This window comes from Neophocaena asiaeorientalis, unplaced genomic scaffold (genome assembly GCF_003031525.2).
Source record: "Neophocaena asiaeorientalis asiaeorientalis breed wild unplaced genomic scaffold, Neophocaena_asiaeorientalis_V1.1 scaffold136, whole genome shotgun sequence".
Classification (NCBI taxonomy): Eukaryota; Metazoa; Chordata; class Mammalia; order Artiodactyla; family Phocoenidae; genus Neophocaena; species Neophocaena asiaeorientalis.
In genome coordinates, this window is record NW_020185333.1 from 5,730,673 (window position 1) to 5,747,360 (window position 16,688).

The 16,688-nt window shown below is 36.0% G+C and overlaps 1 protein-coding gene across 1 annotated transcript in view; it reads right to left on the reverse strand.

Annotated features, from left to right (window-relative positions):
- Nucleotides 1–6,590: 6,590 nt before the first annotated feature.
- Nucleotides 6,591–16,688, reverse strand: part of TRAT1 (T cell receptor associated transmembrane adaptor 1) — a 36,638-nt gene continuing 26,540 nt past the window's right edge. The window contains exons 5-6 of the mRNA XM_024735317.1: nucleotides 14,652–14,737; nucleotides 6,591–8,799 (exon numbers count right to left, since the gene is read on the reverse strand). Of these exons, the coding sequence (XP_024591085.1) occupies nucleotides 8,545–8,799; nucleotides 14,652–14,737 (341 nt within the window). The 3' untranslated portion in view covers nucleotides 6,591–8,544. The remainder of the gene's footprint in view (nucleotides 8,800–14,651; nucleotides 14,738–16,688) is intronic.

Genomic DNA, 16,688 nt, shown 5'->3' on the forward strand with positions numbered 1-16,688 from the left:
CAGTTTTACATATATATATATATATATATATATACTTTTTTATATTCTTTTCCATTATGGTTTATTACAGGATGTTGAATATAGTTCACTGTACTATATGGTAGGACCTTGTTGTTTCTCTATTTTATATATAGTAGTTTGTATCTGCTAATCCCAAACACCTAATTATCCCTCCCCCACTTCATTCCCCTTTGGTAACCGTAAGTTTTTCTATGTCTGTGATTATGTTTCTGTTTTGTAAATAAGTTTATTTGTATCATATTTTAGATTCCACATATAAATGATATCATGTGGTGTATGTTTTTCTCTTTCTGATTTACTGCACTTAGTATGATAATCTCTAGGTCCATCCATGTTGCTGCAAATGGCATTATTTCATTCCTTTTATGGCTGAGTAGTATTCCATTGTCTATGTATACCACATTTTCTTTATCCATTCATCTGTTGATGAACACTTAAGTTGCTTCCTTATCTTGGCAATTATAAATAATGCTGCTATGAACGTTGGGGTGCATGTACTTTTTCAAATTAGAGTTTTCTCCAGATATGTGCCCAAGAGTGGGATTGTTGAATCATATGTTAGCTGTCTCATCTTTATTCCAGCTAGAGAAAAAGACTACCTAAGTAGGCCACACCCAGCTTCAGGGGGGAAAGTTGTTCCAGCAGCTATGCACCCAGCATCAATTGCACAGGACAAAGTTAAACAGGCAAGGAAGACTGTATTCAAGACTGTTGCAATAGAAGGGGGAGACTGAACTCAACTCCACTGAAACAAAGGACTGGAAAAATTTTAGGAGCTGGGGTGCGGGTACACTTAGGCCACCTGTTTGCTAATTGGCCTTACCCAAAGGAAATGTAAATTTTCTCCTATCTCCATGACAGAAGGTAGTTTTACAACTTGGAGCAAGGTACCCACTAGAGTTACCCTCCCAAGGAGACTGAGAAATAAGGGCACCATCATCCTTGATGTTTACATTTCAAAGAAGTGGTTCCCAGGACCTTGAGAAAGACATCCCCTGGGTCCTCAAACTGCCAAAAGCCTCCTAAGAAAATTTATATACATTTCAAAGGGGACAAAGAAGTAATTTGTAATTACAAGTATTTTAAATTGAATACTCCAGGAGAAGGGAGGTCGGGGACTTATAGTCAGGAAGAGATCTGTCTAAAATTTTTCAAGCTGGGGAAATATTAAGGCCTGCTTTTGGTCACCAGTTAAAAAATCAAGTTTCTATACTGAGAAAGAATAAATGGAGAATAAAAATTGGAGAACTACTGACAGTTTGCTCCTGCTGGCTCAATAGTTTTCTCTCTCTGTTCTTTGAAGAAAGACTACAAAAACACAATAATGCTTAATTCAAAAATTAATCTTTCTATTGGTATAATTTCAGCTACTACTATTGCTTTTGTGGTAAAGGCCAGTAGATAAGACTCTTATAGCCTGCTGAATTTCTTCCACCACCAGGGTTGTATACTTCCTGAGAGTCAGCGGTGTTTATCTCTAAACTTGCTAGCTATACTTGTTATCGTAATTACATAAGATAATTATTATGTGTCCTAATGAAATGTGGGTGTGGATAGAACTTTCTGTATGATAATTAAGTTACTATTTTGCCAAGAAAAAAAAATGTTACTTGCTTAAAAATTGCTGCCAAATTAGATGTGGGTAAAGTTCCCATAAAAGTCTTGGAAGAAAAGGTCTAGAGGGATTCTGCACTTACATTTCATCACAAATGTTTTTAAGTTCTAAGTTCACTTTAAAGAAACTAAAACTGGGACTATAGACAGTGTTTTATGGGCAGTGAGAATTATACAAGATGGAATGGAACTCTTATCATAGGCTTTCTTAAGAAATGGTCTTGCCCCACATCAAAAGTTTAATAAAAAATATTTATACATTTTAAGTTAAAATGCTAATGGTACCTTTTTATTACTCAACACTTGGACCAGTTTTTAAAATTAATCTACCAACTACTGTCTCAATCAAGTTAGATGAAAATAAAACCAAACCAAATATCTACTAACTCTCAAGGTTGGTGATGGATACTGATTTGTTAAGAGTTCTTTATTATATCAAAGGCAGCTGAAGACAGTACTCATTGAAACTCTTATTCCATTCTTTCCATTTTGATTAAAATAAAATTTTCTCTGATTCTAAATGAGATAACGTTCAACTCTGTGTGCAAAATTAGACAAAATTGAGCACAAAACAAGGTTTTAGCTTTAACATTGGAATTTTTTTTGCAAGTTTGTTTTGGATTTTGTCTTTTATGGGAGTGAACTTGACTTAGCATCCAAAGTTACTGAAGCAATGACATCTATTTCTTTCCCCTAAAATTGGGATACAAGACTGATAAAGAAGTGCCTAGGTATTTAAAGGCAAGTGGCATTAATAAAATACTAGCTTGTAAAAAACACTTTAATATGAACATTTTGTGGTAGAAGTCTTGGTGTTTATTGAAAGCTACAGACTGTCAGTTAAGTGGACTTATATTTAGATTCGTCCTAAACTAGAGAGGTTCTTAGTATTGTGAAAACTACCATAAATTTCATTATTTTTCAACATTTTTAAGAAATACTTTTTTTCAATTTGTTTTAGTTAGCTTCTTTTGATTTTAAATACTAGAAATAGGGAGAGAGCACTATGATTAAATAGGTAGGGTGTAAGGACAATCCAGAACTAGGGCCCAAGGTGCTTTTAACCAACTGAAGGTATCAGCTTCTTAACAGATCCAGCTCTGGACTTGGACTGCTTGTTCAAATCCTGAATCTATAACTTATTTGTGCAATATTGGGCAAGTTAATCTTTATCAGTCTTGGTTTTCTCATCTGTAAGATTATGATTATAATAGCCTCCATCTTTTAGGGTGTTATATAATTAAATTATATATGCAGGTAAGCACTTAGACCAGTGTCTTGCACTTAGTAAGTTCTTAATAAATAATAGTTGTTATACTGATTTTCTAATTAATCTGACCACTTATAGAGTCTTGAATTCCATTCTCTACCAACTATCTCCTTGTGTTACTCTTAGTTTCTGTCCCCTTGCAATTGTGCCTTGTTTCCCAAGGCCCCAGTTCTGTTTAATAGCATCCTTTTGGCTCAGCCCCCACTGATAACTGTCCAATCTATAGATTGGTTTAGAGGATGCACTGTGTTGCCATGATGTCTTAGGTGGTAGAAGCTATGAGTAGGTAAGGCAGCTTCTTCAGAAGAGGTTAAAGGAACAGCAAGCATCATTACTAGAGCATCTGTCAAATTTGTATTCTTTCTTGTTATCTTCTCTAAATTTTGTTTAGTGTCTTAATATAAATTATCAATTCTGTTTATCAAGTGAAGGCAAAACCTCAGAGAGATTTAAGCATATTTCAAAACTAATCATCCTGCCTTTACTCTTCTAGAAATAAGTCCTTTAATACCAAAGGAAAATGAGTTATTGTTCCTATTCTTGAGATTTAAGTTGAACTTTTTGGGACCTTAAGATATTTTCAGTGAAAATCTTAAGACTTTGGAATTCATCTGTTTTTCTAGTCAAAAATGTTCTCTATATTTTCTTCTGTACATTTTCTTTTTCAGTTGAAATGTGAAAGTTTATAATGATACTCCTCCTGGGACATAATCTCTGAGAACTGTCATAGGTGAAGTATATATATATTTTTAATGATTGCATGATGATCAGTAATTCATAGCTTATTAATTAACATTTCAAAGAGTCCTGATTAGTTTATAGAATTACACAAAATTACACTAAAAATATATTGTAAAATTACACTAAAGTGAAATGAGGTGCTTGGGGTTCTGCTTCTCATCAAGATAGAATAACATCTTGGATTTATCCTCTCACTTGAATATATTCCCTCCCACTTTAAACAACTAAAATCCAGACAACGTATATGAGACAATGATACCCAAGACTTTGAACATCAGGCAATGAAGAAAAATGATCCCTGAAAGATGGGAAATAAATGAGGTGAACCCTACTATTGCCCTATCTTATTGCCTGGAGAAAGTTTTCAGGCCCTAGAGCAGGTAGAGGGAGTGTAAGTATTGACCACTGATCTCCTGAACTGAGGAGATGAAGCTGCAGGTCAAGAGAAACCAAGAAGGCAGAGTACTGAATAGGAAAAAGCTGCATATAGAAAGAACTCTGGAGATGTGTAAAGAGTCTGCACTGAGGATTCAGCTGAATACTGATCAGTGCATGCATGTAAGAAAACTAGCAAAGCTTGGGGAAAGACCTAGAAAAAAGAGTAGAGAAAACAGTGCCTATGGCTCACAAAAGGCTGGGAATAGTACTTGTTTTCAACAGCTGGGGTGAAAAACCTCATAATTCAGAGGGTCAGAATAGCTTTTTACCTAAGTTAAATTCAGCCTATTACTGAGGCAAGACCCTACTCTGGTCCTGCTTATCAAAGTTTAAAAAGCAAGACTCTAAAGAATCAATTTGTGTCCAAGTAACTTGACCATTCCCAGAACAAAACTCAAGAATATCATAGGATTACAAAAATATCTATCACCAAACAAAGTAAAATTCACAGTATTTTCTGCCTAATGAAAAATTACCAAGAATTTTTGAAAGTAGGAAAATACAACCCAGAATGAGAAAAATCAATCAGTTGAAACTCTGAATGACAGATGATAGAATTAGATAAAAACATTAAAACAGTTGTTATAACTGTATTCAATATGTACAAGAAGTTAGAAGATTAAACATGTTTGATAGAGACATGAAAGATGCAAGAAGAAAATACCCAAACTGAATTTATAGAGATAAAAACTAAATTGTCTGAGATTAAAAATATCTCTCAGGGATTATTGACAGATAGACATTTTAGAATTAGTGACCTTGAAGACACAGCAAGAGAAATTATCCAAAATAAAACACAGAAAAAAAAAAAAGACTGAAATAAACATAAGTAAAATGTGGGATAATTTGCAAGTAGTTGAAGAACCTGGAAATGGGGAATGGGATAAAAAATATATTTTAAAAAATATTGCATATTGTTTAAAACCAGTGATAAAAAAAATCTTAAAACAATCAATCAGAGAAGGATAAGAACACAGAGGGACAAAGACAAGTATGACACCAGATTTTTCTTCAGAAACAATGCAACTAAGAAATCCATAGAACAGTATCTTTAAATCGCTGAAAGAAACATATAGTCAACTCAACCTTGAAGTTTTTTACCCAATGAAAATATCTTTCAAAAATGAAGGCAGATAAAGACTTTCTCAGATACATAAATGCTGAGGGAATTCATCACCAGCAGGCTTGAAAAATGAATGTTAAAGGAAGTCCTTTAAGCTGAAGAATACTGATACTAGATGGAAGCCTGGATCTATACAAAGCATTGAGGGGTTTTAGAAATGTTAACTACAGGGCTAAACATGAAGACATTTTTTTTTATTATTATTTAAGCCTTTTAAAAAAATAATTGGGGCTTCCCTGGTGGTGCAGTGGTTGAGAGTCCGCCTGCCGATGCAGGGGACACGGGTTCGTGCCCAGGTCCGGGAAGATCCCACATGCCGCGGAGCGGCTGCGCCCGTGAGCCATGGCCACTGAGCCTGCGCGTCCGGAGCCTGTGCTCCGCAACGGGAGAGGCCACAACAGTGAGAGGCCTGCGTACCGCTTAAAAAAAAAAAAAAAGATAATTGGCCTTTTAAAGTAAAAAATAATAACAATGCATAAAATGTATAAAACCCGGAGCACAAAGGTCAGAGGAGGGAAGTAAAAGTTCACTGTTTTAAGATTTAAAGAGGTATTCTATCATTTGAATGTAGACTGTAATGAGTTAGAGATGTTTATTAATAACTCTAAGAAATTACTAAAATAACACTACATAGATTTGTAACTAATTATCCAACAATGAAGATAAAATGGAATCATAAAAAAAACCTTATGTAATCTAGAAGAAGTTATAAAAAGAGGAAAAAATAAAGAACAGATGGGACAAATAAAAAACAGATATCAAGAGTGTTGCTTTTAACCCAACCAGGAAATTTATGAGACTAAATCCCTATTTTAGACAAGAAAAGTTTTATATTAATGACCTCAGTTTCCACCTTAAAATGCTGAAAAAAGAACAAATGAAACACAAAATAGGCAGAAGAAAGGATATAATATAGATCAGAGGGTAAATCAATGAAACAGAAAATGTAAAAACAATAGAAAAATTATGTGAACAATAACTTGTTCTTCAGGAAATCAATAAAATTGATAAATCTCTAGATGGGGAAAAAAGAAGAAAATTATCAGTATCAAAGAGAAGTGAAATCACTACCAATTCTACAGATATTAAAAGAATAATATGAGAATATTTTGAACAACTTTATGCCAATAAATTTAACAACTTAGATGAGAGGGACAAATTCCTCAAAAGACACAAATTTACAAAGTTCACTCAACAAGAAATAGGTAACTTGAAAAACCTTATATCTATTAAAGAATTTAAATTTGTAGCTAAAAACCTTCCTGACTAATGGGCATCAGATATATCTGGTACAAAAAACTTTAAAATATTTTGGAATTCAAATGATATAAACCAGAGGCAAAAAATTCAAATATTTCCAGGTGCCAGGTAAATAATGTAAGTGAATGATGTGGAATAATTACAGGAAAAAACAACTGCCAAAAATACAATCTAACTTTATTTTTACTGAACCATGGTATATATAGAAATTCAACAACATAAGCATATATGATAGCAAAGATTTTATTTTAAATTAAACATAAAAACTTTAAGTCAGTATGTAATTATTAACTTTATTTGTTGTGGGTTTTTCTTGGCTCTTCTCTGGAATCAGAAACCTGATTCCTTCTGCACTTAAATATTAGTATTTTTGTCTTTCCTATGGCATTGTGGACAACTTAAAATATTTTACTTTGTCATCAGCATTTAATTTTCTACAGATTCATAATGGAAAATAATTATTGACAGAAGTAGGCACTTCCAAATATGGATAGAATTCTTCCACAAAATGTGCTCTTCCTTCCTCTCTTTACTTGGGTGGCTTCTTCTCATTGTTCAGTTCTCAGAATTAAAATTTCTTCTTCAGTGATGCCCTCTCTCCATTACCTCTTTCTTCTGTTTTCTTAATAGTATTTTTCTTACTAGTAGCTACACTTTTCTTTGTTAACCTGTTACTCATCTTTTCTCCTAGCCTGTAGTTCAACGGGTGCAGAGTCTCAGTTTCCCTCATCATTGTATAACTTAGTACATACACTGCCTCAGGAGTTCCACAAACAATTGAAGAAAGCATGACTAAGCTCTGGTCAGAGGGCAGGACTGATAGCCGTCATGTACAATTTCCTTGGTCAGTGTTGATTTGAGACCGAATTAAACGCCTACTCCAAATGGAGAGAGATAGAAAGTTTTTTTTTTAATTTTTTTTTGGAGGGCAATTTAAGAGCACTTATGAGTTTAAATAGGACACACACTTTGACCGAACTCTTGGTCTTTCAGAAATATATTCTGTAGAGACTTACAGAATGCACACCTTTTAAAGCAGCAGTTCTTTTCCTAGACATTTAGCCTCAAGGAGAAGTCAGACAAGTACCAACTATGTGCTGAGATGCATTCTCATTACAATGTTATTTGTAAAAGCAAAAAAACAGAGATTGGAAATGAGCTAAATGTACTTCAAAATTATTTAAATGAGTTTTGGTATAATCAATGAAATGCTATGCAGGCATTAAAATTATAACTGTAGTTAGTTACAGTTAAAAATAACAGTGGAAATAAATCTATAATATATTATTGTTAAGTGAAAAAAGTTTAAATAATATGTATAAAATAATCATTCCCCTTTTTTCTTTTTTGGTTAAAAAAACAACTAATGGTCATATATGTGGGTATATATATGGTCATGCCCAGAAAAACATCTAGAATATATAGAAAGTTGATCACAGTAATTATCTCTGGCTAGTAGAATATCTAAATTCTTTTTGATACTGTTTATTGTTACAAGGAATATGCATTAATTTTATAATAATTTTTAGAAGTAATAAAGATATTTCCATTTGTGAAAAGTATTTCTTAAGAAGATTATCCCTCTTCTCTTAGAAATAAGTTTTAATGTCTCCCATGCCTTTCAGTCAGAAATTTCTTCCAATTATGGGATGTTTCACATTGATGAGAAACGAGAACTGTTTAAAAAAAAAACATTGACTTTCATTTCTCTTTCAACATGATCCAGAACATATTTATGCTTAAAACCTTTTTTTTTTGGTTTATTTCGCTGAGTATTAATAATTGTTTTGAAGTTATGATTTTGTTATCAGGATCAATTTGCAAACTTGATTTCATTTACATTTGACTACATCAGTATTTTTTAAGTGAATTCAAATAACTAATTTAAATAACTAATTTGTATGGTATTCCATTTGCTGTGTATAACATAAGCTCTGTATAAAAGGTAAGCCACCATCGCACCAACAGACGATCAGCTCATCACCCTGACAAATCATGTTGTGTCATATGGGGTCTTCATTTCTTTAACAACCACTTCCAGTAAGAGCTGGGTCACTGAGCTAGATCCATAGTCCAGCTAGTTTACAGTTTCTTTCTGTGCACGGATCAATCCAAACAGCCTGATGGGATCATCATGAATGTTTTCCTCTATTGCCTGGCTTTCTGGTGGGAAACTGTCCACCAAAGTGGTCTTAGAAAGGTTGATATCCATTGCATGTACCTGCCCATCTTCATCCTTGTCTGACAAATAAGTTTTCTGTTTCTTGTGCTTTCTGCGCTTCCCCTCACAGCTGTGATCTAGTGAGGCATAGAACATCTTTACTTCAGTTTCCTAGAAAGAAAGGTATATTAATTCTTCACTGTTAGCCATTCTTTAACGTTGATAACCTCTGGGTATTTCTAAGGCCTATAAAAAACACACAGCTTGTTTTCTGGGCTTCAGCTACCTTATTTGCCAAATTTGTCAATTAGGATGATAAGACTTTGGGGTGGAAAATGCTTAAGTGAACTTTTTGTGTGTATAGTTTTATTTCTTTTTATACTCAAAATATACATGAACCTTTTAGATGGATTTTTACCTGTCTCTCCCCCTGCCTTCACCTCAGGGAGTGCCTGCCCTGTGTTTTGCCTATCAAGTAACAATACTAATTTGTTAAACTGGGAACAAAGCATGACCGGAAGGAATTTAACCAATCAAAAATCTGCTTTACATATGTTTAATACTTGGTCATTTGATGGTACCCGCAAAACTCCCAAATTTTTCTACATTTTTGAGACCCAGAAGTATAATGTTAGGGACTTCCCTGGTAGCACAGTGGTTAAGAATCCTCCTGCCAATGCAGGGGACACGGGTTCAATCCCTGGCCCAGAAAGATCCCACATGCCGCAGAGTAACTAAGCCCGTGTGCCACAACTACTGAGCCTGTGCTCTAGAGTCCGCATGCCACAGCTACTGAGCCCATGTGCCACAACTACTGAAGCCCGCATGCCTAGAGCCTGTGCTCTGCAATAAGAGAAGCCACGGCAATGAGAAGCCCGTGCACTGCAACAAAGAGTAGCCCCCACTCGCCATAACTGGAGAAAGCCCACGTACAGCAACAAAGACCCAACACAGCAATAAATAAATATTAAAATCGGGTTAAAAAAAAAAGAACTATATGTGTTTGCTACGTTATAAAAAAAAAAAGTATAAGGTTAGCTGTCCATTTATATGACTGGCATTTGGCAAGAATTGCATTTCCCATTTTCCCATTTTTTCCTTTTTTTCCTTTTTTTTACTTCCTTCTTGCCTACCTGTCCCCAGATCCTGTTTGAGCCCCTTTAGTTTGGTCTTGGAGATACTCATTTGCATCCAAGAAAGCCTGGTAGTCCTCTCTGGCCTAGAGCTGCGTCAGTACTAGAATAAGAAGGGCAGGAGACTAGAGAAACTTGGGGAAAGCAATAGGCCTGAAGACAAGACCTTGAATTTGGTGTTTGAAAGTTTAGGATTGAATTCCGGCTCTGTAATATACTGGTCGTGGGACCTTGGGCAGTTTTTATTTGTTTGTTTGTTTTAACTATTTTGAGCCTCTTGCTATAAAATGAGAGTACCTATCTTACAACATTATTAGCAAATAGAGATAATATACAGTGGACCCTTGAACAACATGGGGGTTAGGGATGCCAACCCCTTGAGCAGGTAAAAATTCATATATAATTTTACGGTCAGCCCCTCCATTTCCGCAGTTCCGCATCCACAAATTCAACTAACCCCTCACCATGTAGCACTGTAGTATGCATCTGGTGAAAACAATCAGCGTTTAAGCAGCCCTGCGCGATTCAAACCTGGTTTTTCAAGGTTATCAGAGCTGTAGGCTAAATTAAACTTTAGGACAGCTATTGAATAAACCAAAATATTCTGTATTAAGGATTTACCATTCAGAGTAAGCCAAAGGTATATCAATTTGTGGAGTCTAGGGTAAAGAAAGCAACATTTGGATTAACAAAACCCCTATGCATGGATAAGCTTCTCCCTGTAGGCACTTGTTTTCATGCTAAAAGTTAAATGTCTTAAATCTTCTCTACCAGGCAGGGGGATGGCTCTATTTACAACCTCTCTTGTATGTTTGTCTGACTTTTTATTTGTAAAATAATCATTTCTGGAAAATTGTATAGAAGATAGGTAACTTGTATCTTTGCTTGAGTCTCTACACTCTGCCAGTTAGCCCATATACTGTCTTCAAGTTATCTTCCTAAGGCATAACTTCAATATTTTACCATTCTGTCTCAAAAATTTTAGCCTAGAATCTGAATTTTATAGCATGGCATTCAAGGTTTTCTATGCTTATACTTCCACACTTTCTATTTTGATTCCCAGTACTCACCTACATAAACTCTCTATTTCAAGCAAACTGGACATTTCACTGCTTCCTGAATACACCTCATGCTTTTCAGACCTGCCTTGCCTTTGACTAGATAGATAGAGAAGATGTCAGTGAAGTTAGAAAGATAACCAAAAGACACTTGGTAATACAAAGGGGTGGATATCTTTTTTGACTGTCCAGCACTTTGTTCTATTCTCTTTCTTTGATAAATTCTCCATTTTCCTTTAGGAAATTTCCCTCTTCTATCTGGTCCTGGAGAGCCTATCAATCACAATACTGTACTCCAAGCTTAGCACAGGATTAAGCATGCAACCCAGGCTGGAACCAATTACACTACCCATCCTCCTGCCAACAGAAGTTGGCCCAAGGGTGGACATGTGACTTCAGTAGAGCCAATTACATGGCATCTTTGGGATTGAGGTACAGTTGCAGAAATAGAAAAGATATCTTTTTCTGGATTTGGGAGGAAGAAAATCTGAGTCTCCAGTGGCTTTCCCAGCCTCAATGGAAGAGTCTGTTGGTAATAGTAGAGAATGAAGTCAGTAACAGAGAAGGAGGGTGAAGAAATGGAGAGAGCTCTCATATTCAATCATTTCAAAAACACAAGACACCCTTTCGTCTCCCAGTTACATGAGCCAGTGATTTCCCTTTTATGCTAAAGTGGTTTGAATTGGGTTTTTGCACTTATAACTGAAAGCAAGTAATGTATGTCTGGTCAACAACTGGTCCGCTTTATCAAGTCCTGCAGAGTTCAATGAACAAGAGTCCTGAGAAAGGACCACAATGTGTACGTGTAATAGTCATTTGTGACTTCCAGAGTGTTGTTCTACTTGAATAGATGCATGGAAAATATAGACAGGGAAAAAAGAATTTGTATCTATGAAAAGAAATGGAAACCATGGAAGAAAGTAAACACCAGTTTAGGAATTAGAGAGAAAAACAGGTTGAAGTAGAGCTTTGTTGTTTTATTTGTTTTTAAATATTGCAGGGATTTGTGTATATTAGTAGGTCAGTAGTAATTCGTTTAAAGAAAGAAATGGAGACAAATTAAATAATTGAATGTGCAAGATCTTGAAGGAAATAGGAGAAATACTCAAGAGTACAAGTAGGAGTATTGGCTTTGGAAAGAGGAGAGGTTGCTTCTGACATAGGAGGGAAAGGAGGGATAGGTGAGAGGTTTTAACAGGAGGATAAGAGAAGAGAAACAAGTTCACACTTGCATCCTTCAAATTTTTTTAAGACATGAGAACTCTCATGAACTCATTTTATCGTTAGGTTTCCTGATCATCTCTTCCTAGTTAATAGTAGACTTAGATACTGAAATTACAACTTCTGAATTGTACACATCATTTTCAAAGGACAAGAAGCTTATTCCCTTTTCCGACAAACACTTTATCCATCAGGCTTTATTGCATTATATTATAGGTTCGTTATGCTTTTGTAATTGACCAAAGAAACTATGTATCATAGTAGCTAACTGGGTAGTGTTTTTTTTTTTGTTTTTTGTTTTTTGTTTTTTTTTGCGGTATGCGGGCCTCTCGCTGTTGTGGCCTCTCCCGTTGTGGAGCACAGGCTCTGGACGCGCAGGCTCAGTGGCCATGGCTCACGGGCCCAGCCACTCCGCGGCATGTGGGATCTTCCCGGACCGGGACACGAACCTGTGTCGCCTGCATCGGCAGGCGGACTCTCAACCACTGCGCCACCAGGGAAGCCCTGGGTAGTGTTTTTGATGATAATGGTCATTCTAATAAAATGGAATTGATCAAGTATGAAGAGATGACTTCTGGGTGGGATAAACTGGGAGATTGGGATTGACATATACACACTACTATATGTAAAATAGATAACTAATAAGAACCTACTGTATAGCACAGGGAACTCTACGCAATACTCTGTAATGACCTATCTGGGAATAGAATCTGAAAAAGAGTGAATATACGTATATGTATAACTGATTTACTTTGCTGAACACCTGAAACTAACACAACATTGTAAATCAACTATACTCCAATAAAAATTAATTTAAAAAACCAAAGAGATTACTTCTAATTTTTGAAATTGAGCTTCCCTGGTGGCGCAGTGGTTGGGAGTCCGCCTGCCAATGCAGGGGACACAGGTTCGTGCCCTGGTGGGAAGATCCCACGTGCCGCAGAGCGGCTGGGCCCGTGAGCTGTGGCCTCTGAGCCTGCGCGTCCAGAGCCTGTGCTCCACAACGGGAGAGGCCACAACAGTGAGAGGCCCGCATACCGCAAAAAAAAAAAGAAAAGAAAGAAAAGAAATAATTTTTGAAATTAAATTTGTCAGAAGGGTGAAATAGAATGAAGACTAGTCTCCTTAGAAGTGTCTTTAAATATATAATTTATAAAGTAGCAGACTTTGAAAGATATTTTAAGGCTTTGCACAATTTCCAGTTGAGTAAAAACCAGACGCAGCACAAATAAAGCTGGCCTGTTTAATTTACATGTTTTAAACAGCAACTTCTACTCAGAATTCTCAGTTCTTTCATAACTAAGGTCCTGTGAATCTCTGCATTTCAGGTGGTGTAGTTACATTTTAACCTTCTTGACAGGTTTTCTCTTTATTGTCATGAATATTACCATGAATTTTGCAGATCATATTATAACATGCAGTTTTTCATATCTTTTATCTAAAAAATACATTTACAATTAATTGAACATCACATGACAGATTTGCCCATGAGAGGACGACCTTACATTTTGCTTAAACCTCACCACATCTTGGTTTCTTAATAAAAATTTCAAGAATTTGATTTTTTACAAAGAAAAAGAGAAATTCTATCTTAATGGGAAGTTTCCAAGTTCTGACCCATCTTTGGGAGGAGAGTGTTTTCTATTAGGCAGGACTAAGTTTGGATTCTGTCTCCCCACTTAGTTTCTAAGTCTCTAGGTTAAGTTTTTCATCTTTTGCAAGCCTCTGTCAAATGGGAATAACCGTGCTGTCTCCCTTACAGGAATCTAAAAAGATATGCCTGTAAAGCACATAATACAAGCCTGACATGTAAAAACTGCACAGGAAATGCTGGCCCTATGACTGTTTCTAGGGAATAGCACAAGAGCACATAATAAAAGGGACGAGATCGAGGAGAAGAAAGAACCATCAAAACTGAAATTTATAACATTTCAGCCTCACGTATGCTAAGAATCGTGAATGGCAGTGCTATGTCTGAGGATGCTGAACTGATTGTGGTAGTAAAAAGATAAACTACCCATTTCTTCCTGGGTTTTTCTGTTTCTACTTAGGCTTTAGTCCTGCCTATCTCCACACAAGCCACATGTAAATCTCCTGTCATAAGACCATAGCCATAGGACTTGTATTAAATTTACACTCATTTTAAAAAAATAAAACAGAAGTATGGTCTTTTATAGTTAGTTAATTTATCTTTTCACTAAAGGTCTCTTTCTCCCCATCTGCCATAAATTCCCGACATCTAGGTCTTCTGAGAATTCTGCATGTGTCACCGTTTATATTTATTTCTATGATACATGTAATTTTTTTTTCCCTCTGAAAGGAAAAGCTTAACTAATACTTTAGGAAGAGAATCCACTTTTCCCTTGAAATCTACTGCCTTTGTAGTTGTACGTAATTTTGACTCTTTAAGTGTAGCTCTGAGTACTATTTATTTGCCTTTGAGCTTTTCATTAGAGCTCAGGCTCCAGATTTGACACCGACTCAGAATGCAAAATTTCTAACAGGCTGCTTCTGATGTTTATCAGAATGTGCTGCTTTTATGCTCTTGAAACATGCAGCTGTGCTATGACCTAGGCTGAACTTGGCCCTTGATACGGAAAACAAGACTTACCTGTGAAGGTGGGGCGTCTTGCAGTTTGTTCACAGATCTCTCTGGCTGGGCTTTCATTTGTTCATAGTAGTTTTCATCCACTGGTTCTTGGGAGTGGAAAAGAGATTTACAATGGAAAAATAAAAAATCCTGGCATGAATAAAAATACATGACCCAAACAACATTTAGCTATAAATGTGAAACCTTCAGGGATCATTTGACTAGGCTTCTTTGTGAAGAAACAAAGAGGTAAGGAAGCACAAACTGCTCTGCAGATCAGACTGTGGAGAAGTCTGTTGGCCTACAGCATTAACAATTAGACAAAAGAAGGTCACTTGGGATAAGGACTAGATCATATTAATTTTTTTATACCATTGTAAGACATGACAATCTCAACTTAAACTACCATTTAGATATTATTGAGATCCCACGAGTTAAAGGATTGTCTGTGTTCTCTTTAAGCGTGATTACAAATGGTGCAGATGGCATAAAGCACAGAGCACATATATTGATGATTACGATTTGGTAATTTTTTCCCTAAGTAAGACATTTTACTAAGAGGCCTTCTTAACCTTATATACCATTTTTGAAAAAGAGGGTTTAGATTATGTTTGTCATCCCATAAATCAGTGACAGGACAGTTCAGCCAGGCTGTTTTGAGGGTCTGGGGTGTATAATGCTTTTACTAAGTACTTGGGTGTTTTTGTACATGTCCACCAGCCAGCAGACCTGCTGCACTTATTTCATCCTGTGGGGATGCTTACTGAATCATCCGTACCTTTCTTTCCCCAGATACTCCTATTTAAAAGGGAGAAGAAGGAGAGTTAATGACTTGTAGGATGGCAAGTAACCTGGCAGAGATGTGGATTGCACCAGTTTGACCCCATAGATAAAAATATATGTTTACTATAATACAAGGTACTTCAAAATCATTCAACCCTTTCTGAAAAGCAATGCAGAGAACTGGCCCGTAGGGTGATGTTTCTCAAAGCATGGGTCATGGAAAACATGCATTAGAATCACCTGGAAGGCTTGTTAAATAGCAAGTTCCTGAGCTCTATCTTGGAACTACTAAATCAGAACCTGTAGGAGTGACACCTGTGCTTATTAGACATGGCTACTGCAGATATGGTGGGCTTTGAGCCACCAGAATACATAAGAAATTAAGTCCTCAGATATTACAGGTGGGCACCAAAATTCTGCAAGGGGAAATGGGAAGGAAAGTTATTTTTAATAGTCTATTCCTGAAAAATAGTTTCTGATTCCTCAGAGTGCAGAGTTTAGAGGACACTTTACCATGGGGGGAAAGACAAAAATTAAATAAATTCTTGACTCCTATAAAATTCTCATGTGTGTAACGTTAGGAGATTCCATACTGTTTTGATATATAGAGATTCAGATAAATTTAGCCCATTACTGGAAATCTCTGTGTTTGAGACTCAGAGATCAACAGGAATTAACCCCCAAGTCTCCTATCATGAATTAAGTGAACTTCTTACAGGGCAAGGATAGTGTTAAATGCTAGCGTTACTCTCAACAGCTTCTCTCATCAGAGCGCTGGAATTAGATCACAGCTGTTTGTTCTGAGGCATTTAGGGGCATTTTATTTTTGGGGTGGTTGGGATATTTCAAGTAATAAGGGTTGCTGGGAATTGAAGAGTACTTGCTACAAAAGAACAAAAAAATGTATAACCCACTCAGTGATGGTTTGGCGCTTCTCTTTCCCTGCTTGTCATCAGTGTAAACCTAGGTTCTCTACTTTAAAAGAACCAGTTAAAACAAGAGAAACCAGAGAATGTGTTCTTTGTTCCAAATTATTCACTGTAGATTTGCTTTTATACACAGAGTGTAAAGCACTGTTTTCCTGGGTCATTTACTGTTCTAGAAATAACTTTATTTCATAGAATTCTGTGTGTGTCAAAATTCATGGTAATAGAGTCTTCCGGTATTCTCATTACTACTAGAGTAAAATAAAGAGAATAGAGAAAAACAGGATGTTGATTTACACTGAATGTTGCAATATGATTTATGATATGCAGCTTTGGAAATATATGCTAA